Source organism: Canis lupus, chromosome 2, assembly GCF_011100685.1.
Source record: "Canis lupus familiaris isolate Mischka breed German Shepherd chromosome 2, alternate assembly UU_Cfam_GSD_1.0, whole genome shotgun sequence".
Taxonomy (NCBI): domain Eukaryota; kingdom Metazoa; phylum Chordata; class Mammalia; order Carnivora; family Canidae; genus Canis; species Canis lupus.
Window position 1 is genome coordinate 83693474 of NC_049223.1, and position 23229 is coordinate 83716702.

At 58.9% G+C, this 23229-nt stretch overlaps 2 protein-coding genes across 6 annotated transcripts in view; one reads left to right on the top strand and one right to left on the bottom strand.

Moving 5' to 3' along the window:
• Positions 1 to 8547, bottom strand: part of TNFRSF8 (TNF receptor superfamily member 8) — a 40444-nt gene extending 31897 nt beyond the window's left edge. For 3 of the 5 annotated variants that reach the window (XM_038531984.1, XM_038531985.1, XM_038531983.1), the window contains exons 1-2: positions 8397 to 8547; positions 1562 to 1714 (exon numbers count right to left, since the gene is read on the bottom strand). In XM_038531984.1, coding sequence (XP_038387912.1) covers positions 1562 to 1649 — 88 coding nt within the window. In that variant the 5' untranslated portion in view covers positions 1650 to 1714; positions 8397 to 8547. The remainder of the gene's footprint in view (positions 1 to 1561; positions 1715 to 8396) is intronic. The other 2 variants (XM_038531987.1, XM_038531986.1) reach the window with 2 other exon arrangements.
• Positions 8548 to 10015: 1468 nt separating this feature from the next.
• LOC119870505 (translation initiation factor IF-2-like) lies at positions 10016 to 13319 on the top strand. The gene is made up of 5 exons (XM_038529602.1): positions 10016 to 10164; positions 11040 to 11158; positions 11231 to 11417; positions 11952 to 12734; positions 13042 to 13319. The coding sequence occupies exons 1-5, from the start codon at positions 10016 to 10018 to the stop codon at positions 13127 to 13129; spliced, it is 1326 nt and encodes a 441-aa protein (XP_038385530.1). The 3' UTR covers positions 13130 to 13319.
• Positions 13320 to 23229: the final 9910 nt, after the last annotated feature.

Genomic DNA, 23229 nt, shown 5'->3' on the forward strand with positions numbered 1-23229 from the left:
ACTGGTCTGTCGGGCCCCAGGCCCTTCCACGAATACCTCTGCGGAGCAGACTGTGCCTGGCCTCCGGGGAGGTGGCACGGGGGTGACCGGGGGCCCAGCGGGCCCGGCCCTCGCGAAGCTACGGTGCGGGGAGGGAAGCCACACCGACCCAGCCGAGAGCCACAAACGGTCGGACCCGTGTTTGCGAGGGGCACGGAGGGACAAAACGTCGCGGAGCAGTCGCGCCCCGTGACCAGGCACAGGAGGCCTCCTGAGGAAGTGAGGTGCGGACGGAGACCGCAGGCTGAGCAGGGCTGAGCGAGCAACAGGAGCGAAGCGTGTCCCAGAGGAACGGCGCGCTCTAAGGGCCGGGGAGGAGCGAGAAGCGCGCACAGCCGGACCCCAAAGACGGCCCTAACCCAGGGGAGCCAAGACAGGAGGGGCGCGGAGGGTGAGCGGAGGCGGGAGGAGGACCACGTCCTGGAGCCTGCCCGTGGGAAGACGGAGTGGGCGTCCCCTCCCCGTTGCTCCCGCCAAGGCCAGGCACACGCCGCGGGCAGACGCATCAAACAAGGCAGACGCGGACGGGCGGCGAGTCCCCGGGTCTTCTGTCGTGCGCACAGCCCGCACAGCCCGCAGAACTGCCGTTATCGTCAGAGTGACCACGACGTACTGAAGTGTTTGTTCAGCAGGGTGTGAGCGCGCCAGAGAGGGCGGCATCAGATTTGGTTTTGCCGGCGTGGCTCTGCCTGTCGGCCGTGGGCAAGGAATGACAGGAGGAAGTGGGGTGGGGGGTGGGAGAGAGAATTGCGGGGGGCAAAACCTATGGGACTGGGAGACAGGCTGGCTGTGGGGTGTGGGGGGAAGGAAAGGACAGACGGCGGCAGAGAGGGTGGGGGCATGGGGTTTGTGAAAGGAGCAGGCGAGAGGTGGGAGGGTGGGGGCCGGGCGGGGGCACTTTACTCCCTGCGACCCCCTCCTGGCTCCTCCCCAGCCTGGGGGGCTGCCCCACCACCCTTCGGCCGCGCTCCAGAGCCCACCCACTCCACATGCCTCCCTTCTGAAAGGCGCCCTCAGTACCACCCACACGGGGCCTGAGTGCTTGGCCTCCTTTCTGGCCACGAGCCTCCTTGTATCATCAGAAAATTAGAAGTCCAGAGAGGGTGAGGAATTTGCCTGAACTCACGCAGCAAGTGGGAAAAGAAACTCGGTTCTCAGCAACTCTAACTCCCAACGCCTCAGGAGTGGGGAAACCAGCCCTAATCCTCGGAGGAACTCCTAGGACAGAGACCCGAGGTTTGCTTCTTGTTTACGAGGCATCAGAGAACTTCTGCCCTGAGTCTCACACCAACCCCAGACCTCCTCCCGGAGGGCCTGTGCCTCAGGCCACCAGGGTCCTTCTGAGCCTGGGACCCAAGTGCAGTAGCTGGTGCACCTACGGAATCTCGAGGGGAGGCGGCCATCCGTCCCACAGGATTGAAGAAGTAGGAGGTCGAAGGTCACTTGGGGATCTGGGGCGGGGAGGGGGAGAGGCACAGTCTGGCACAGATCTTAGTGCTGGGCTGAGGGTGGGGATACTCACCCTGGAACCTGACAACCATCCCTGTCGCGCAGATGGAGTGGAAGATGCAGCGGGCACAGGTGTTGGTGGCTGATGTGGCACAGAACATGCCGGTCCGGCATTCACAGACACGGGAGGAGTTCCCCGAGCACGGCACCTTCTCCACAAGATCCTCTAAGGGACACAAAGAAGGGTCATGGGGGGACAGAGGGAAGACCGGGGAAGGGATCTAGAGAACCCTCAGGGACACTTTGGCTCATGACGGTGAGGCCTCCCGCTGTGGCCTCCCATCGGGCAGGGAGCTAGTGCGCTCAGCCCTTCTTTCCAGAGTGTTCCTGCAATGAGGGCAAGAAGGCAGGCGGGGCCAATGAGGCAGCCTCCACTTCCCCACCCATATCCCTGAACATCATTACAATTGTATTAAAAAGAAACTAATGCCCCCATTTTAAAATGGGCAAAAAAAGAAAAAAAGACATGGAGGAACCATAAATGCACATTGCCACATGAAGGAAGCCAGTCTGAAGAGGCTACATGCCGTGTGACTCCAACTTGGTGACATTCTGGAAAAGACCAAACTATCGAGACACTAGAAAGATCAGTGTTTGCCAGGGATTGGAGGAGGGTCCCAAATCTAACATTCAGGTCAATATTGCTCATAATGGCCAAAAAGTAGAAACAACCCAAATATCCATCAACCAATGAATGGATAAACAAAATATGGCACATCCCTCCAATGGAATATTATTCAAAGCATAAACGACCTGTGTTACAACACGGATACACTTTGAAAATACTGCCAGGTGAAAGAAGCCAATCACTGAAAGCCATATACTGATGGCTTTGAAATGTCCAAAGTAGGCAAGTCCCCAGAGACAGAATGTAGATTAGTGACTATAAGTGAGTGAAGGGGGACGAGAATTGGGAGGATTGGGGATTCTTTTGGGGGAGGTGGAAATTTTCTGAAGTCAGACAGTGGTGGTGGTTGCACATTGCAAACATGGTAAAAATCACCATATTGCACATCTTTAAATAGTGGATTTTAGGAGCACCCAGCTGCTGAGTCGCTAAAGCACATGACTCAATCTCAGGGCTGTGAGTTCAAGCCCCACACTAGGTGTATGTGGAGCTTACTCTGAAAAAAAAAATTTTTTTAAAATAAATAAAATGGTGAATTTTATCTCAAGAGAAAAAAAAAATCATTGGTCTAAGTACTCAGCAAATGCAAACATCCCTGTGGAAAGAAACACAGGGCATCCTTGGTCAACCAGAAATGGTGAAGAGTTCCTGAAACATGGAAGGCTAGTGGGATTGCATGGAAGAAGGAGCCCACAGCCCAAAATAACCCAAGAGGATTATTCCGGGAGAGGCTCCGGGGTGGAGTACTCCCGTCTCCGAGGGGCTACAGGGCAGGGGCAGGCCCCAGGGAAGCCAAGAGGAGAGTGACGCAGGAACACCCACATGGGTCAGTCTCCCCACGCTTCTCCCCATTTGTGCCACAATCCAGAAGCCAGGCATCTCCCCCAGGAGATTCTTGGGGAGGTGAGCGGGACGTGCCCTGGGGCTGGTCATTCGTGGGAGGAAGAGACCCTGCAGACCCAGAAGACCAGCCACTCCAGAAACCCCCCCCCCACCACCACCGCCGTGGTCAGGTACAACGGGCAGGACCAGAGGGTCTCCAAAGGTGAGAAAACCCGCACCAAGAAAAAATTGCTCCAAACTCAAAAAGAACTAACTCTCCAAAGAGCAGATAAAAGAGAAAAAATAAATAGAACAAGCCGTTAGCATCAGTACAACTAATATTCTCAGGAATTCTTAGCTATTAAACAGAATCCCCTGGAGCTCAAGGAAAGAAAGAAAGGAAACTGAAGTCATAAAAAAGGAATCTCCCGGAGAACAATGCTGCATGCACCAACTCCTTTCCTGCGGGCCCAGAGAAAAACTACGTTTCCCAGCAAGCCTTGCAGTGGGTTTGGGTCATGTGACAGGATTGTAGCCAAGGAGATGTGGGCAGAAATGCTAAGGGCTTCTCCGGGGCCTGGCCCCTAAAGCCTTCTGGGGAGGCTGTCCTACCCGCTCTCCCATGCTACAGTGGCCCCAGGGGAGCCCCTAACTCTCACCTGCACCCCAGAAGTGGTGCTGAAGAGAGAATAAAATCCTGAGAATTCTAGAAAATCTAAGAGAGGCAGACAGAGGACAAACAGTAGGCATCCCCAGAAAACTCAAGAAAAAACCCTAAGAGTAGCAGCCCAAACATAGTACGACAGGCCCAGGGAAAAGTGGGGAAGTCAGCGGGACTTGCTAACTTTCGGAAGACAGGCCCAGTGGAAATGAGCAGAGGCCCCAGGAGTGGGGTACACCTCTTTTCGGGCAGCAGCAGCTCTGGTAATGCCCTGTCTGATGGAAGAGAAGACAGATCCCTGCCCCAGCAAAGACGACACCTTCTCTGGCTGCATTCTGCCTCCCACCCAAGCCCTCAGGCTCCTAAAACCAGTTTCAGAAGCAACACTCAGGATTCCTCAAGAAATTAAACAGGATGACCACATCCAGCCATTCCACTGCTGATATTCGTCAAAAGAACTGAAAGCAGGGACTCGACCAGATATTGGTAGACACGTGCATACAGCAGCATTAGTCAGTCACAAGAGCTAAAGGGTGGGAGCAACCCGAGTGTTCATCAACACGAACGGATAAACAAAATGTGGTAGAGCCATCCAGTGGCTTTATAATACTCTACTCTCTCATACTATTCTGACATTTGCTACAATGTCTTGAAGACACTATGCTTGGTGAAATATGGCAGTTAGGATTCTACTTGTATGAACTTACAAGAATAGTCAAAGACACAGAGAGAGTAGACTGGTAGTTGCCAAAGGCAGGGGGCAGGGTGCTAGGGAACTAGTGTTCAATGGGCACAGAGTTTCAGTTCTGCCAAAGTACAAGTTTTGGAGCTGGAAAGTGGTGACAGTGTAGTTGCCAAGAAAAAAAAAAATGTGAACGCACTTGATGCCACTGAACAGCATACTTAAAAATGGATACGATGATCAATTCTATGTTATGTGTATTTTACTAAATATTTTTGAAAAGTGACACTCAGCCCTCAGCTGAAGCTCCATGCAGAAAAGACAAACCAGAGCCCAGGGAGGTGAGGCGGGTGTAAAGAAGCCACACTGTATCAGGGCAGAAGGAAGGCAGCAACAGAGCTGCTCCACCTGCTATGCTTACAGGGAAAAAGAGCAGACAACTCTGCAAACATACTATAGTAGTTAAGGAGGAAGGGAGGAAGGAGAGAAGACAGAAACAGAAAGAAGGGCTCCCTGCATGGAGCCTGCTTCTCCCTCTGCCTGTGTCTCTGCCTCTCTCTCTCTCTGTGACTATCATAAATAAATAAACATTTAAAAAAAAAAAAAAAGAAAGAAAGAAAAAAAGAAACAGAAAGAAAGGGAAAGTTCTAAAAAGATAGAAATACATTTTGGAAAGACAAAGAACCCAGTCTAAAACAGAAGCAATCCCAAGAGTGCTTTACTATAAAAGAACTTAACAATATGAATTCAGCAAAGGAAAGGCTCAAAGAAAAGATGATCTTAAAACGAAAAAAAGGAAGGGATAAGAAGGAAGACTAGAGAGCTAAAGAAAGCACGTGGAGATGCACAGCACCACCAGTAAATCCAATAAATAAATTACCAGTGTCCTGAGAGCCCTGGTGACACCTGGAAGGCAAGCAGCAGAAGAGATCATAATGAAGACTGAGTTCATGGCACAGAGAAAGCATTGAGAGAAAAACCAGTGAATCCAAGATAAAGACGAAGATACTGGGATCCCTGGGTGGCGCAGCGGTTTGGTGCCTGCCTTTGGCCCAGGGCGTGATCCTGGAGACCCGGGATCGAATCCCACGTCGGGTTCCCGGTGCACGGAGCCTGCTTCTCCCTCTGCCTGTGTCTCTGCCTCTTTCTCTCTCTGTGTGACTATTATAAATAAAGAAATAAAAAAAAAAAAAAAAACCTGTACTCTTAAAAAAAAAAAAAAAAAGACGAAGATACTAATGCAGTTAAAGACGACAGGGAGAGGGGCTCCTGGGTGGTTCCGTCGGTTAAACGTCTGCCTTCAGCTCACGTCATGGACTCAGGGTCCTGGGATCGAGCCCCAAGTCATTAGGCTCCTTCCCTCTCCCTCTGCTCCTACCCCCCTGCTTGTGCTCTCTCTCTCTCTCTTTCTCAAATAAATAAATAAAATCTTAAAAAAAAAAAAAAAAGAAGACAGGGAGGAAAGGCAAACACAAACATAAGGGATAATTGGCGCCCGTAAAGTTGACATTGAGATATATATTTAGTAGAAATAAAAATCCAGGTCAGTTTCCCTAAAATGAAAAAAACTAAACTGCAGATAGAAAAGACATTCCAGGGGCATCTGGCTGCCTCAGTCTGTGGAACATGAGACTCTTGATCTCAGAGTCGTGGGTTCAAGCCCCATGTTGGGCACAGAGATAACTTAAATAAATAAAAACTTTTTTAAAAAAGACAAAATAAGACATTCCAGGTACCAGGAAGAATCCTTTCCAAATAATTCATCTCAAGGCATATTCTGGTAAATTTTGAGCTCTGAAGATAAAGATTATTCTTGCGGTCATCTACAAAGGGGCAAAAACAAGGCGGATAGCAGACTCCTCCACAGCAATATTCACCATATGAAGACAAAGCACCAATGCCTATAAAGCTCTAGAGAAAACAGGTTTCAGGAATAATCATATACCTGCCCAAGTTGTCATTCGAGCATACAGGCAAGAAACATTCCCAAACATGAAAGAATCCCCTGAGGGATGTGCAAAGATGAATCCTTCCTGAAAAATCCACAGGTCAGTGAAATCTAACCAAACAAGTGATAAATCAAAATGAAAATTTCAGGAACAGAGAAACTGTCGTCAATGTACTCAGGGTGCACAATGAATAAGTTTAAATAGCAAAGCAAAGCTAACAGCCAAGGGACTGAGGGTTACAGAAAATATAAACACCACAGGCAATAACAGAGTAAAAAAAAAAAAAAGTAAGCAATAAAAGTCAGGAAGAGGACAGGGAGGCAGCAAGCTAATTACTTAACTTTTCATTACAGGAAGCCAATTTACTCTGTCCTATCCAAAAACTGAAACAAGCAGAACGAGATTTTACCACAAGAGAGTTTTATTCTTTTAAGGACTTCCAACTACTTCTTGATTTTCATAACCTCTTAATTTTACAGGGTTTTCTTTGTTTTGTTTTGTTTTTAGAAACTGCTCTCTTGTGATTATTTTCACTTTAGTTTCTTCTTCCTCTGACACACTTGAATAAAATCAAATGTAATCACTTGAACATCATGAACAGTACGTTCCCATCCTCTTTAAAAATCCCTTTTCGGGAAGTCCCGGTGGCTCAGCGGTTTAGCGCCGCCTTCAGCCCAGGGTATGATCCTGGAGACCTGGGATCGAGTCCCACGTCAGGCTCCCTGCATGGAGCCTGCTTCTCCCTCTGCCTGCGTCTCTGCCTCTCTCTCTCTCTCTCTCTCTCTCCTCATTGTCTCTATGAATAAATACATAAATCTTTTTTTTTAATAAATAAATAATAAAAATAAATAAAAATCCCTTTTCTCGAAGCATAAGCATCTACCTTCAGTACAGGTCATGATCTCAGGCTCCCTACTCAGCAGGGCTCTGCTTCTCCCTCTCCTTCTGCCCCTCCTCGCCTCTCGTGTGTACACACTCTCTCCCTCCCAAATAAATAAATAAAAATATTTTTTAAAATCTCTTTTCTGCACGTGTGTATGGCTGTCGACCCTTCCCATTCTTCCCCCCTCTATATAGAGATACAGAAAAGTGTCGGTCAGACATCCAACCAGGGGGGAAGGGGCAGAGGTGGCATTCTTCCTCACATCTCTTGATGTGCTTGAATGTTTCATAATGAACGTCTGAAACTCTCATTTAATACAAAGCAGTCATAAGTCTTAAAAACTTAAAGATATACCAGAGAAACGCTAATACGGATGAAGAAGAATGGCAATGTTAATATCAAGCAAAAATGGGGATCCCTGGGTGGCGCAGCGGTTTAGCGCCTGCCTTTGGCCCAGGGCGTGATCCTGGAGACCCGGGATCGAATCCCACATCGGGCTCCCGCTGCATGGAGCCTGCTTCTCCCTCTGCCTGTGTCTCTGCCTCTCTCTCTCTCTCTCTCTGTGTGACTATCATAAGTAAAAAAAAAAAAAAAAAAAAAAAAATATCAAGCAAAAATGGAATTAAGGCAAACACTGTAAGGAACAAAGAGATAATTTCATGCTGATGAAAGGTCTAAGCCACCAAGGAAACACAGTATTCCCGAACATCACACCTAATAACATAGCTCTGACATCAGAGAGCAAAAATAAGTAGAACCCAGTGAAAACCTGATGGAAAACAAGCACAGGGGAGGTGGATTTTACGCATCCATCTCAGATGTCAACCTTTGGGAAGGTGACAAAGGATAAACAAGAATGCAAAAAGCTAGGTTACTTCGGGGAACTTAGCTGGCTCAGTCCACAGAGCATGTGAGCCTTGAGCTCAGGGTTGTGAGTTCGAGCCCCACGCTGGGTGTGGAGATTCCTCAAATAAACACTTTTTAAAAAGGATGCATAGGGGATCCCCGGGTGGCGCAGCGGTTTAGCGCCTGCCTCTGGCCCAGGGCGGGACCCCGGGGTCCCGGGATCCCGCGTCGGGCTCCTGCGTGGAGCCTGCGTCTCCCTCTGCCTGGGTCTCTGCCTCTCTCTGTCTCTCGTGAATGAATAAGTGAAATCTTTAAAAAACTAAAACCCAACCCCCCACCCCCACCCCACCCCCCGAGGCCGCCGGCGCCGCCCTCACCTCCAGAGCAGCTCACACAGGCCTTGCAGCGGCCGTCCCGGTCCAGGTAGTAGTCGGGCTCGCAGCGCTTCCCGCAGTCGGAGGGCCCCCGAGGGCACGGCAGCCGCGCGCTCAGCCCTGGGGAAGGAAGCACAGAAGCTCCAGGCCGCCGCCCCGGCCCAGGCCCCGGCCCAGGCCCCGGCTGAGCCCCCGGCGCCCCCGGCCTCGGGCTACACCGCGTGGCGGCGCCGGGCCGGCCTCGCCGAAGGAAGCCGCACAGGCCCGGGAGCGCGGAGCAGGGACCCCTCGGCCCGAGGAGCCAGGGCAGCCGGGCTGCGACGCACGCACAGCGGCCGGCAGTGCGAGTCCCAGGCGCGGGGAGGGGAGGCGCACGCGGTCCACACCCACGGCGACCCGCGCGGGGACCGGGCGCCTCCAGCCGCCAGCGGCCTCCGGCAGCCCCGCAGCCCCAGACGCTTCCCACCCACGCCGAGGCCAGCGGGCACGTGGCCCAGGCGGGCCAATCACTATACGTCATCCTTCACGATGGGCACGTGACCCAGGCGGGCCAATCACATACGTCATCCTTCACGATAGACACGTGACCCAGGCGGGCCAATCACATACGTCAGCCTTCACGATGCACACGTGACCCAGGCGGGTCAATCACAATACATCACCCTGATGGACACGTGGCCCAGGCGGGCCAATCACTATACGTCATCCTTCACGATGGACACGTGACCCAGGCGGGCCAATCACAATACATCATCCTTGATGGACACATGACCCAGAGGAGCCAATCACAATACCTCATCCTCCACGATGGGCACATGACCCAGGCAGGCCAATCACAATACGTCATGCTTCGCGATGGACACATGACCCAGAGGAGCCAATCACAACACCTCAGCCTTGGGACGCCCGGGTGGCTCAGCGGTTGAAGGTCGACCTACCCTTGGCTCGGGGCGTGACCCCGGGGTCCCCGGATCGCGTCCCACATCGGGCTCCTGCGAAGCGCCTGCCTCTCCCTCGGCCCGCGCCGCTCCCGGGAGCAAGCCCTTCTCTTCCCTGTTGGGTCCGTGGTGCGAGGCGCAGGTTACGCCCGGGGCTGCGGCGTGGCAGGTGCACGTGCCCGAGGAGGCGGGGCCCGGGAGGCAGGCGGGGTCCGGGGCGGAGCCACGGGCGCGAGGGCGGCTCCGCTGTCGCTGGCGACTCCGTTCGTCCGCCTGGGCTTTGGGCGCGGGGCCCTGCCGCCTTGTGCAGTCTCCGCGTCGCGGGGGCGTGGGACGCGGCTCGGAATCCCGCTTCCCGGGGCGTGGCTGAGGGCGCGGTCACCAGGGAACCCGCGGACGCCGCGCGCTGCAGAGCACCGGGCGCTGCAGGCCGCGGCCCAAGAGCGCGCGAGCACCGTGGGGCCGGGCACGAGCTGAGCACGAAGAGCGTTCGGTGGCGGCGGCGGCAACATGCCGGGTCCCTCCCGGGGGAGACGCCGCGGTCTCACCCTGTGCCGTGAGGTCTTGACTTTAGCTCGAGGCTGGTGAACAGGACGGGGCTCGCTCGGGGTCAGCCCCCCTGAAATCCGCCCACGGACACGCAGGGCTCCCCGGCCCCAAGGTGAGGCCCTGCTCCGGGAGAACATGGAAGAAGCTCCCAGAAACAGCGGCCTGGTGGCTGCCACCCTCCGGCTCAGAAGACCCCGGTCGCTGCCCGGGGGTGTCTCAGGAAGCTACGTGCAACCCCAGCACCCCTTGCCTACGACTTTCGAGGGCGTCCCGCGGCCCCTACGGTGGAGCCCTGGGTCCTTACCGTGGTTACGGGGCTTCGGCCCACCTGCGGCCCTTTACCGTCTCATGTCAAGCTGCACTGGAATCTCCATGTCCCCCAAAGGGGCCATGCGCCCTTCTGACCCCAGGACCCTTGCACGAGCTGCCTTTTGCCGGGAACGAGCCTCTTCCCTTTCCCCTGGGAAACTCACGCTCTGCCTTCCCGTCACTGTCAAGTTGTCGCTTTGTCAGCAAGGTGGTCAGGCCTGATCTAAACCGTCGGAGACCACGTAGCTGGCTCTCCTACACCTGAGGCTGCTGTGATCTCCTTGACCTACATGTGATCGCATTTATTGGTGGGATAAAGTGTCTCAGTATCTGAATTCCTCCCCCGAATGTCCACTCTTCAAGGCCAAGTCTTTTCCCGGGCTCTGAGGCCAGCACATGCGCGACCCCGTGTGCCCTGACCACGTACCCAGTGTGGCCGCAGCCCCACGCTCCCCGCGCGCCCACCCAGCTCCCAGGGCTCGCACCAGGACTCCAGCGGCCGGCCGGGCCCCTCCTCCAGCACCCTCCTGTGCCCTGGAGCCTACGGGTCCTCCCGGAGGAGGCGCCCTCATCCCACGTGTCAGCGGGCCAGCAACTCGAGGACAGGGCCCTGACGGGGTGGGAAAGCTCACAGGCGGTCGTGGGCGGGCCGTAGTCAGGACGCCTGGCATCCTTATAGGACGGGGGACATCTGGGCACAGACACTCGTGCCCACGGGAGCAGCCACTAGAGACGAGCTCCCGCAGCCACCAGCCAGGCCGCGGCCGAGGCCAGGCCACGGCCTTCGAGGGGCTCAGCCCCTGGGCTCCAGGACCCGGGGCACATCTGTGCAGCAGTCCTCTCCCCGCAGGTGGCCCTTGGGGACGGCGACCCAGGGTCGCACACGAGGGGCCTGCGCCTGGACCTCGGCACTGCCCGGCCGCGTGTCTCCCCGCGAGGACCCTGCACAGCCAACCGGGTCAGGACAAGGTGCATCCACTGCTGGGACGGTCCCCACCCTCTGCACCCTGGGCGCCAGGGCCTGGTTGGGGTGAGCCTGAGCAGCCCCCACCCCGCTGCTGTGGCCCATCCGCCCGGACCCGGCGCCGCCCACAGCCGCGGGGCTGCCGCCCGACTCATTACCAGCGGGCACCTGGGGCCGGGCACCCAGACATGCGGAAGGCGAGGTGCCCGCTCCCGAGGGCTCACCCGGCAACCAGGGGGAGCAGGCCCACGGAGCCACAAGCGGGTCGGTGTCCCGCGTGCACACACACGGGGAGAAGGGGGGGGCCGGGGCCGAGGGCCCACCCAGGTGCCCAGGGGAGGCGCGGGGTGGGGGGGACCCTCCAGGCACAGCCGGGTCAGTCGTGCAAAGGCCCCAAGGGGGAGCCCCGGCCTGGGCCACGAACAGGAGGGCCCGGGGCTGGAGCACACGGAGCCCCACTTCCCTCCTGACACTTCCCCCCTCCTTCCCCTACCCCCTCCTCCCTCCCTCCTCCTCTCCCTCCCTGCGCACCCCCCTGGCCACCTACTGTGCGGCCCGGCTCCACCTTGTCCCCCAGCAGCGAGGCAGGCCTCAGCATCCGCAGCCGCCCCCCCCTCTCCCTGTGACCCGGGGGTGAGCAGGGCAGGAGGGAGCTGGTAACCCCCACAGGGCCCCCCGCTGACACACACTGCCCTGCGGTCAGTGCCAGGGAGGGGGGAAGAGCTCGGGTTTCTGAGTCAGCCCCAGGGGGCGGGGGGCACAAGGCCGTGGGAAAATCTCTGAACCCCGCCATTCCAGGTTTCCTCTCCGGGTTCCCTGTCGGGGTCCCACGAGCCCGCGCGGCAAAGGGCCAGCTCCGTGGGCGCTCAGCGTTGTCCTCGTTGTGATCCCGGGAGTGAGCTCCCCGTCCCTGAGGGTGTGTAAGCAGAGCGCTGGGGAGCGGCTGGCAAGGATTCTACGAAGCGCCTCACGGGCCGGGCGAGACTCGGGAACATCTAAACTTCTCGTCTCAAAGGTCCCCCAGTTTCCGCGCCCCCCGCAGCCCCACCAACACTGCCGCACAGCTGAGCCGAGCGCTGATGGCAAAGGGCGGGCAAAATGTCAGAAATTTCCCCCAGAGACCGTGGAAGGGGTTTTTGTGGGTTTTTCTCTTCCTCTAGCTTGCCGGAAGCCCCAGGGCAATAAAACTCCAGCAGAAATGCCCCGCCCACCCCCAGCAGGAGGCGCTTGGCACGGCTGCGGCTGCGAGCTGCGGCCCCCTGCCCCCTGCCCCCTGCCCTCCCTGCCCACTCTGTCCCCGCCAGGCAGGGGCGAAGGGAGCGGGCGGCCTGGGAGGGAAGGGTCTTTCCTCCCACAGCTGAGATTATGGGGCCGGAGCCACCGGTCAGAACCTTGGCTGCGGTCGCTCTGGGGAGAAGCGGCTCACAGCAGGGCCGCGGAGGGAAGGCTTCCTGGAGGCAGGGGTGCCAGGACCGCGGGACAGGCTGGGGTGCAGAGGGCAGCCCGGGGCACACAGGCATGTCAAAGGCCCAGAGACCTGAAAGCACGAGGAAGAGAGGCCAAGGGGAAAAGCCTGGAAAGGTGACAAGTGACCTCACAATAAAATGGAGCAATAAACATTGTTGGATGGATGGACCCGGTGGGAGGGCTCGGTGCCGTGGCCGGTGTCCCCCCAGATCCGTGGGTTGAAGCCCTAACCCCCAGTGTGACTTTATTTGGAGATAGGGTCCTCAGGAGGTAACAAAGGTTAAAGAGGTCAGGAGGGTAGAGCCCTGATCCAGGAGGACTGGCGCCCTTATAAGAGAAAATACGTATCTTCTCTCTCTCTCTCTCTCTCTCTCTCTCTCTCTCTCTCTGTCCTTCTCCCCCACTCCTCTCTCTCCTTCAGCCATGACGGGGGCCTGTCTGCAAGCCAAGAAGGGAAGACTTCTCACCAGAAACCAAACCCAGCTAGAACCCTGGCCTTGGACTTCTAGCCAGCAGAACTGTCAGGAAACAAACGTCTGTTGTTGCAGTGGCCCCCACACCCCACCCCAGCCCCGACTCCCCGTCTGTGGTGTTTTCCTATGGCTGCCTGGGAGGACTGAGATGGACGGATGGACGGATGGGGCATGGGAGGCCGAAGGAACGGGGAGGGGTGAAGGGGCAGACGGGGGATGGCAGGCCCTGGGGAGTGGGTGGGGGCTGGCCAGTTAGGGCCCGGGGTCCCGAGCATTAAAGAGAGCACAGGCACTCACCTGATACACACTCCAAAATCCAACACTAAACCACAAAATAAAACTGAGAAAATCCAATAAAGCTCTACTGTTTTCCCTACCCTGACTACTTTGAATCATTTTTGGAAATAGCAAATATCAAATTCCTCCCCAAAATGCGTATCTGGGCCCTATGGGGGCCCGACCTTGGGCCCGGTCCGCCCTCACGGTGGAGCAGAAGGGTCTGCAGGTCTAGGAGCAGACCCGGGCGCCTGCTCAGCTGCGGCCACTTACCCTCGGTGACTGCGCAGCGTGGCCCGTCCCAGGCAGCGATGCTGGGAGGCTTAGAGGATGGGGCTGGGTCCCCCACCTGTCCTGAAGGTCACCCCCCACTCCCAGGGGCCTGCTGTCCTCCAAGCACGAGGCTGCAGGCCTCACACCCTCCGCCGCCAGAACTAGCATCTCTTCCCCTGTGCTCTCTGCGCGACGTCAGAGATGACGGTTTGGCTCTATCTGGTGCCCCAGCCAGCAAAGGCCACTGGGTGTGCCTCGGGAACCCTCGACAACAACCAGGAGGGGGGCGGTGCCCTCGGGCCTGAGGATGGGCAGGGTGATACTCTGCTGGGAACCAGTCACTGTGCTGGGGCTGGGTGAGCCTTCCGGGCATGGGCTCTGGGCAGGGAGCCCGGTTCCAGAGAGTTCTACTGTTCAGGTGGCCCCGGCATAAACGCGTGTTCTGGGCTGGAAAAGGCAAGGACCGCCAAGGGCTTCCAGACTCAGAAGTGAGGGGCAGCCAGGGGGTGTTGAGAGCTCAGGCTCGGGGTCACAGCCCCAGCCAGCTCCACCGCTTCCGGCCCCGTGACCGCGGGCCGGTTCCCTGAGCTTAGGGCCCCCCGACGGCCTCAGGCACACAGTGGGACTGACGCGGACCGAGGTGGGTCCCCTGCCCCCCCCATCGGGCTTATAACCCGGGGACAGAGCCTGCCGTCCCGCACCCCAGCACCCGCACTCACCCGCCGGGCAGCGGTAACAGCACCTCCGGGCGGCCTCGTCGTAGGAGTGGCCGGGGCGGCGGGCACAGGTGTCCCTTCGAGGTCGGTCCTGGAGGGCAGGATAAGTGGGTGAGACCCGGCCGGCCCGGTGTCCCCGCGCCGCCAGCACCAGGCCTGAGGCAGGGCCTCCGGCGCTGAGGAGAACCGGGACGGACTCGCCCGCCTCGAACCCGCGGCACCTGGTGGGGGTCCCGCAAAGCCAGCTTTCCCTAGGCACCCCCAAACCCGGGGTCTGCCCGACCCCTCCCGTGCTCGCGTCCAGCCCTCGGGCACACTCCCGGCTCCTGCACGGCCGCCCCATCCTCCCCCGGGGGTTGGTCCCGCTGCCTCCCACCGGCCTCCAGCGTCCACCGGCGTGGGCTCAGGTGCGCGCCCACTGGAGTTTTCCAGCGTGGACGTGTCTCGCGGCCGACACCCGGACCAAGACGTGAGCCAGCACCCAGCGCCCCCGCCCCTTCCACGCGCGACAGCGAGCGGCACCCGCCGACCCCCCGCAGGTCTGTCTGGCAGGCCTCGAGCTCTGCGTGGCCGTGGCCGGAGCCCGTCCTGCTGCCCGGCAGCGGCCTCCCTGACGCGACGTTGCGCTGTGACAATCGCCCCCGCCGCTCAGCCACGGGCACGGCCCGGTGCAGGGGGCCGCAGGGCGCGCGGCGTGTTTCTCTCCTGCTCCCGACGACCTCGGGCGCCCTCGGCTTCTGATCACCACGAACGACGCCTCGAGGAGCAGCCCTCGGCCAGCGTCTGGGTGCAGCAGGTGCCCGTGGCCCCCCCCCCCCCAGCTGCCGCCCCAGGCCCCGCGCAGCTTGCGACGACCCCAGACCCCCACTGCCTCCAGGCTGCGCCCTGAGCCTAGGCAGCGAGCGGCTCCGATCCGGTCCTCGCCCGCATTCGGGGCGCCGGTCCTGGGAACTGCCGCCGCGGCCGGGAGCGTGCGGGGGTATTTCCTTGCATCCCCTATTGGGCATCTCTCTGGTGAGTAACGATGTCGGGCACCTTCTCTCGTGGTTGTCAGCCATTCCAATATTGTCTTTTTTAAGATGCCCGTGCAGGTCTTTTGTCTATTTCTTTTTTAATTTTTATTTATTTATTTATTTATGATAGTCACACATTGAGAGAGAGAGAGAGGCAGAGACACAGGCAGAGAGAGAAGCAGGCTCCATGCACCGGGAGCCCGATGTGGGATTCGATCCCGGGTCTCCAGGATCGCGCCCTGGGCCAAAGGCAGGCGCTAAACCGCTGCGCCAACCAGGGATCCCTCTTTTGTCTATTTTTTAAAAAAATCGGATTATCTGGCGTTTCTTGTTGATGCCTGGAAATTCTTTATATATAATGGACACAAGCCCTTTGGCGAATAAAGGCGCTGCAAATATCTTCTCCCCTTCTACCCCTCGCCTTTTCACTTTCTTTTTTTTTAAGATTTTATTTATTTATTCATGAGAGAGACAGAAAGAGAGGCAGAGACACAGGCAGAGGGAGACGCAGGCTCCATGCGGGGAGCCCGATGGTGGACTCGATCCTGGGACCCCAGGGTCACGCCCTGAGCCAAAGGCAGGCACCAAACCATTGAGCCACCCAGGGATCCCCAACCGTTTCACTTTCCTAAGGGAGCCTTTTATTTAAAAAAAAAAAAAAAAAGTTTTATTTATTTGATTTGAGAGAGAGAGAAAGAGCCCGAGAATGAGAGGAGGGAGATGGAGAGAATCCCAAGCAGACTCCACACCTGAGTGGAGTCACACTCGGTGGGACTTGATCCCATGACCCTGAGACCATGACCTGAGCTGAAACCAAGCATCGAACGCTCGACCCGCTGAGCCACCCAGGCTCCCGTCTTAAGGGAGGCTTTTGGGTGAACAGAAGCTCTCAGTTTTACTGAGAGACGATGGATCCCTCTTTTCCTTCACAGTTAATGTCCTTTGTAAGACTTGTCTGCCGGCCCGTGTCATTCAGATGCTGTCCCACATTGTCTGCTACGTGACATCCCTGAACTTTCCATAGTCGGGTGTCGTTTTGGTGCATGCTGCGAGGTAGGGCTCAACACTCGCTTTTTTCAGGAAGACTTAGTTCTAACACGTTCCTCCATATGTTGCCGGGGCTCTTCGCAAGCGCCTTTGTCAGAGGGGGCTCCAGAGAGGAAGGTCCCTGCTGACATCCCGGGCGGAAGGAACTTTGTCCTTCTGGTGGAACGAAAGGTGAGCATGGGCAGGTTTCTGGGCTCCAGGAAGCGAGGGGAGGAGGGACCTGTGGCCCACCTGCTTCCACAGCCTCCCAAGTGGCACCTGGCACAGCGAGGTGGGCACTTGGGGGATGAATGAGATGAATGGGCTTTCTTGATTTGGGGGGAAGCCAGGAGCCACCCTCCCGCTCCCTCCTCCACAGCGGAGAGGCCTCGCCGGTCTAAGGGGCTTCTCTACTCTCATCCCCGGCCAAGCGAACAATGAAAACTAGTAAGTGGATGCCTGTGGTGCGGTCAGCGAGCAGGAGGCCGGTGTGGCTGGCAGGCGGGTACGGGCAGTGGTGATTACAGCATTCTTTGTTTCTTTTTCTGCACACCTGAAACGTCGCCATATAAATGGGAAATACATATAACCTGACGTTGCACACCAGTCACATGGCCCTGGTGTGCCTCCTTTCTTATTTAATCCAGAGCCCCAGGCCTTGGGGACACTGTCTTCACCCACCCACCCAGACCCAGCCTCCTCCCTCCGGCAGGATCTCCTTCTTCTCAGGTTAACCAGGGAGCTCCTGGGGGCCTCTCCAGGGACAGAGGCCTCCCGGGACAACTGGAGGTTCTCCCGGACTCAAAACATCTCACAAGTGAGCTTGGATGCCTACAGGTGGAGTGGGGTGGGGGCGCGAAGGCTCAGGCCTGCTGAGCGTGGGGAAAATTCTGGGTCCTTGGCCTGGGTTTTCCCCTCTGGCTGCCCACTTGTCTCATTGATAACTGTGAACTCCGAGGGGGCCGTAGGTCCAGGCCCTGCTCTCTCTCCAGGGTCTGGGGGCAGCCTGAATTCTTACCCTTCACTTCCTGCCACTGCATCCTAAGTGAGTGGGGGTGGGGAGGGGGGTGCAGAGAGGAATAGGAAACCTCTAGCATTAGGCATCACCCCCCTCACGCCGGTCACGTAGCTCCTCCTTTACATCACTGCCAGCCCTGTGGGGCCAGATTGCCACCCCAGGTGACGGAGGAGGAAACTGCAGCTCAGAGAGGTTCGGTCACCCACCCGAGGTCACACAGCACCTAAGTGCTGAGAGGATATTTGAGCTTCACTGTGTCCCCAGATCTTTCCCCCTCTCTGGGCCACAGGCTGCCCACCTGTAAAATAAAAAGTCTACTGTGCTGAGAAGGACACCCGTACCACATCTGTGGTCTTTCTAGTAAAGTACATAATCTGAATCAGATCATGAGAATACATCAAACAGACCCAAACCGAGGGACTTTCTGCAAAACAACTGGCCGGACTCTTTGCATGAAAGACAGAGAAGAGCTATGGAGGGGATCCCTGGGTGGCGCAGTGGTTTGGCGCCTGCCTTTGGCCCAGGGCGGGATCCTGGAGACCCGGGATCGGATCCCACGTCGGGCTCCCGGTGCATGGAGCCTGCTTCTCCCTCTCCCTCTGCCTTTGTGTGTGTCTGTGTCTCATGAATAAATAAATAAAATCTTTTTAAAAAGAGAGAGAGAGAGAGAGAGAGAGAGAGCATGCTATGGAATGTTCCAGAATCGGGAGACTGATGAGCCGTGGTGGCTGAATGCAATGTTTGGATTGGCTTCCGAATGTGGGCAGGGCCGTACGGGAGAAGATTGACGGGGCTGGTGTCTTTCCAGTGTGGACCTTGTATTTGATCCTGTCCCATCGATGTTGAAGGCCTGAATCTGGTAACCTGCTTACCTAAGAGGCGTCGTCGCCGTAGAAGAACCTGCAGAAACACTCAGGGGTAAAGATTCAAAACGTCCACAGCTAACTTGCAAATGGTTCCGCGAAAGAGAATGGTAATGGGGGGAAGGAGGAGGAGGAGCAGAGAAAGGAGGAGGTGGGGGACCACACCACCCGTAACAGGTGCTCGGCGACAATCGACCCGCGTCAATCCCCGGCTGCCACCAGGGCGCGCTGTCCCCCCGCCGTCGGGGCGGTGGGCCCCAGCCAGGGTGCCCCTGGGGTGTGGGGACCCTGAGGGCTGGTGGCACAGGGGGCAGAGTTCCCGTCCAGGTGGGGGCGCAGCTCAGCGCCCCCCCCCCCCCGCGGATGCCCCCAGGCCGCTGTGGCGGGGCCTCCTCCGGCAGAGACCTGGGGAATTTTTTTGCCTGTGATGTCACAGCTTTACACGCACCCAGAAAATGGGGCCAGTGCGGGGACGTGTGGTGTACAAGTAACAACAGCGGGTATGGAACCCGGCCCCCCGTGAGACCCCACTACCCTGCAAACTCGTCTCGGAGAGGAGAACACGCCCAGGGTGGCACCGGGCGGCCGGGCAGGCCCTGAGTCCGGGGCAGCTGACCCCCCACCGCTCGGGCCGCTCTGCCAGGTCGGGCACCCACCGTGTGCCGGAGAGCCGGCCAGGCCCCGATACCTGCTTGGAGCTGCTGCTCCCGCAGGGGAGACATCCCCTCCTCCCCAGGGTGTCCGCAGCCGTCAGCTAGAGCGAGGCGGGATCGGGGGTCCCGAGCTTCACCTTTGCATACTGTGATGCCCCGAAGCTGGCCCGTCCCACACCCCAGGCCCAGCCTGCACCTCTGGCCCTGCTCAGGGCTCTCCCTCTGCCGTCTCCCCACTTGCTCCCAGGTCCAGGGGCGTCAGAAAGGGGAGAGTGGGAGGGGGAAGCCCGGGGGCTGAAAGGGGGGCTTTTGGGTGGGGTTCCCCAGCAGGTTCAGGGCAGAGCGAGGTGTCCATAGGGTAATGAGCTGTGCAAACTGAGGCCTGTGGCCCGGCCTTGGTGGCATCAACATAAAAAGAGAGTGGCCTGAAACCTTCCCATTTCTAAACCTGCCTGTTTTCGGGCCGCTTTGGTTTTCCCTACAAAACCTGGGCAATTTCACTTTCAAAAAAGCCCCATCTGGTTTCAGCTGCACAGAGAAACAGGGGCTGGGCCGCACCTGCAGGGACCCGGCATCCAGACCTGGGCGGGGGGGGGGCGGGTAGAGGACTCAGATCAAATGCAAAATACCCGAAAGAGCCAGAGCCAGGTGGGGAGAAGGGGAGGAGGGGGGAGGCGCTCCATCCCTACCCCAGGGGGTCCCTGCCTCTGGCACTGCTGGACCAGGAACGCTGTCACTGCTTGGCAGCTTGCTAAAGACGCAGAATCCCAGGTCCCACCCTGGACCCACTATATCTAGCTCGTTTTACAGATGGGGAAACTGAGGCACGGTAAGAGACTTGCCTAAAATGACACAGCTGGATGGTGTCAGGGCCAGGATTTGGCCGAACCGTCCTGTGCACACTCTTATCCACCGGCTTCTCTGTCACCGGTCCTGCCTGCGTAGCCTCTGGTGCCACCTTCAATTTCCCCGCCCTCCAGCCTGGGGCCCACCCGTGGGCCCCGAGCTGCTGCCCCACTCACGGCGCAGACACAGGCAAAGGCAGGGGTGCAGGCGGAGCTTTTCAAGACACAGACCTGGTCTCCTCCATCTGCCCCGCTGAAGGGCTCCAACCCAACTACGGATATAGTAGCGAGGGCGGCCCAGGAGGCCCAGCTGGCCCGCTCCCGTCCCCATGGCCACCGCCCCGTTCCCCTCCCCGCCCCCCCCCCCGGCGTCCTTGCACGCGGCTCCCCTGACCACCTTGTCCTGCTTGTCCCGCAAACCGGCTCGTCATTGCTCGGAGGCCCCGCCCTTGTTAGCCCAGCAGGTTGGCAGGCTAGAGCCAAGGGGGGGCAGGCCCGCACCCCTGCCAGACGCCCCAGGGCAGACTCCCGTTTCCTTGGCACGAAAACTGAGGTCCCATCGCTTTGCCGCCCACGCATGGATGAGGGCCCTCCCCTGGAACCCCCGTGGTCTGTGATGGGCACCCCGCGCCCTCCATCCTGCGAAGGCCGCGCCGGGCAGGTCCTTCCTGGGCATCTCCGTCTCCCGCGCCTCCCCTCTCCTCACACAGCCAGGGAAGTGGCCACCCGGGACACCGGGAGGACCCGCGCCAGGGATCCGGGCTCATCCTCGCTCCAAGCTCTACCCCTTCATCACCTGTACGAAGTCCCCTTTTCCTTAAAGTGACACAGTCACAGGGTCTAGGGATTAGATGTGGACTTTTCGGGGAACCGGCTTTCTGCTTGCCCCCTCGCAAGGTTCTTCTGCCAACAGCCTGGGTCTGTCATCTCCTGGTCCTGGGGGCTTCTGAGCCCCGCTCCCCACCCACAGGCGCCCTGGGGCTCCCGGCCAAGGGACCACCCAAAATTGGAGTCGTGCTGCCCCACCCCAACCTCACCCTCGGGCACGCAGTGCTTCCCTGCTGCAAGCCGCGCCCCTCGGGGCTCTGGCCTCAGAGCAGGAGCCAGGGGGAGCCTCTCCCCAGTTCCCAGCCCTGGGCCCCCGGGAGCTGCGGGGGGCGTGCAGGCTCCATGCAGCTTGGCCGTGGCTGGCGGTAAAACCCTGAGACAGTGGATGCAGAAATGGCCCCAGAGGAGGGCTCTGGCACCCGCCGCAGGAGGGAACGCCAGGAACAGGTGAGGCCTCCTCTGAGATGGAGTTCACCAGACTGGCAGCCCTGCTCACTGAGAATCTCCCGTGGGGTGGAGGAAGAGGAGAAGGGCGCCCCCCGAAGATGTCCCCGTCCTCATCCTGGAACCTATGGCTTATGTCACTTTAGGTGGCAGAAGAGGGCAACTGAGGTTGCTAATCAGCAACCCTGAGATCCTGGATCATCCAGGTGAGCACAGTGCCGTCCCCAGGGTCCTGGAAAGGACAGAAGACTCCGAGTCAGAGCCAGAGAAGGCTGGGGACGACGACAGGTCCCAGAGGAGCTGTGGGGCCGGGGCCGGCGTGATGATGGAGGAAGGAGCCTGAGCCACCCTTGGAATGCGGAGCCTCCAGCGCATGGAAGGCAAGGCAATGGGTTATCCCCCCGGAGCCTCCAGGGACGACCGCAGGCCGCTCACACCTTGATTCCAGCCCAGGGTCGCTTTGGATTTAGGAACTACAGATCCTAACCCTCCTTGTGGCTCAGAGCCACACAACAGGTGTGGTCATGATGGCCCCAGGAGGGAACTAACCCCAGGGCCCGGCCCAGAAGACAAAGAATAAAGCCGCGTCCCCTTCGCGCCAGCCTTCCCTGAAGGCCCAGTGGGAATCTGGGGCGCTGGGCGAGGCGCTGCGGGCCGCACGAGAGCCAGTGCCGGAGGGTCCCCGCTCTCGATCGCAGCCGCCGCGACAGGGCCACGGGCGACACGAAACTGCACTCTTGGGAAGGAGGGAACCTCGGAGGCAAGATCTGAAAAACACAGGGATCAGCTGAGCGAAGCAGAATGACGCAGGTGTCACAGGACAGGGAGAGAAAAAGAAGTGGCTTGGGGCATTCACACGCCTTCTTGGAGGAGGAGCACTTCTACTTTTTCTGGAAGGAAGATAAGGTGTTGCAGGAGGAAATGAGAGGAGGGATCCCTGGCGGAAGGCGCCTTAAGGTGAAGGTACAGAAGCGGGAAAGAACAGAGCGGCCGGGGAATTCAGTGGTTTGCGGGGTGACAGTGGGAGCAGAAGGAGGAGACCGTCGTTTCCCAGACAGCGTCCACCAAACGCTAGTTCCTCCCGATGGGCGCAGGTGACAAGCAAAAAAAAAAAAAAAAACCAAAATGCAACCAACAAACCAACCACTGGACTCCACCTGAGACGTCAACAATTCAAGTCCCAGGGCCTTAACCGCGCTTGCTCGCCCCCTGATACGCCGAAAGGAAAGGTTGGGGCCGAGAGACCAGCGTCTCCCAATCTCGGTGGGCCCTAGGACCCTGTCTTCATGGGACGCCTGTTCCCTAGGCCCGACTTGGGGAAACGGGCCCCCGGCAGTGGGGAGCCACTGAAGGTCAGAGAGCAGCTAAGAGGACCGGGCGGAGAAGGGAGGCCAGCACCGGCGAGGCCCGGCCTGGGGCCAGCTCTGCGGCTGCTGAGTCCTGGCTCCCTGCACCCCCTCCTGCCCCAGAGGAACAAGCCGGGCCGCTGCCTGGGCCATGCCCTTCCGGACGTTCTGGGGTGGCAGCGAGGGGTCGGGGCGCACCCTCCGCCGGGCCTCGGGTGGACAAAGGCCCGCAGCCCTGGCCAGAGTCCGGCGCCGCAGCCCGGGAAGATCCCACAGCATCAGAGAAGAGGGAGCCCCCAGCCCGGCTGCCCAGGGGCGCCTCAGCTCTCGGCCCCTCTGGGAGGTGCCTTGGGCTCCTCCGGGTCCCCCCACCTGCGGGGGCCGGCCTGTTTCCTTGACCCCCGCCCTCCCACACTCTCAGCCTCCCTCTCCTGACTCGGTAGCAGGGGGCACACACGCTCTGGCAGGGAGCTGAAGGCTCGCTGGGGGGCGTCGCGGCCCTCGGGGCGGGGGGCATTTCGGGAGTGGACGCTCCCACGGTGCCGGAGGCGCGTCGGGCGTGCAGCCCGTGGAGGCCAAGACCCCGCGTGCAGGCCGGGGACGCGGCTCCGAGGCCCGTCCACACAGCGCCCCGCGGACCGGCTGCTGCAGCTGCAGCCAGGACGGTGTCACCGCCGGGACCCTCCTGGCCGGGGCCCTCCCCAGCGGGTGGCCTGGCCATCTCCTGTCCCCAGCCGCCGCCAGCCCCGGAGCCGCCCCTGCCCGAGCAGGGGGGAGCACGAGCCCTGCGTGGGCTCCCACTGGTGGGGGACAGACCAGCCGCCTGCCCACCTCC

Excerpts from the sequence above, each read along its gene's own strand:
- LOC119870505 (XM_038529602.1), top strand. The coding sequence starts at position 10,016 with ATGGAAGAAGCTCCCAGAAACAGCGGCCTGGTGGCTGCCACCCTCCGG. Across the intron at positions 11,159-11,230 it reads GCCAACCGGGTCAGGACAAG|CAGCCCCCACCCCGCTGCTG; the intron begins GTGCATCCACTG and ends GGTGAGCCTGAG. Across the intron at positions 11,418-11,951 it reads GCCCACGGAGCCACAAGCGG|GTTTCCTCTCCGGGTTCCCT; the intron begins GTCGGTGTCCCG and ends CCGCCATTCCAG.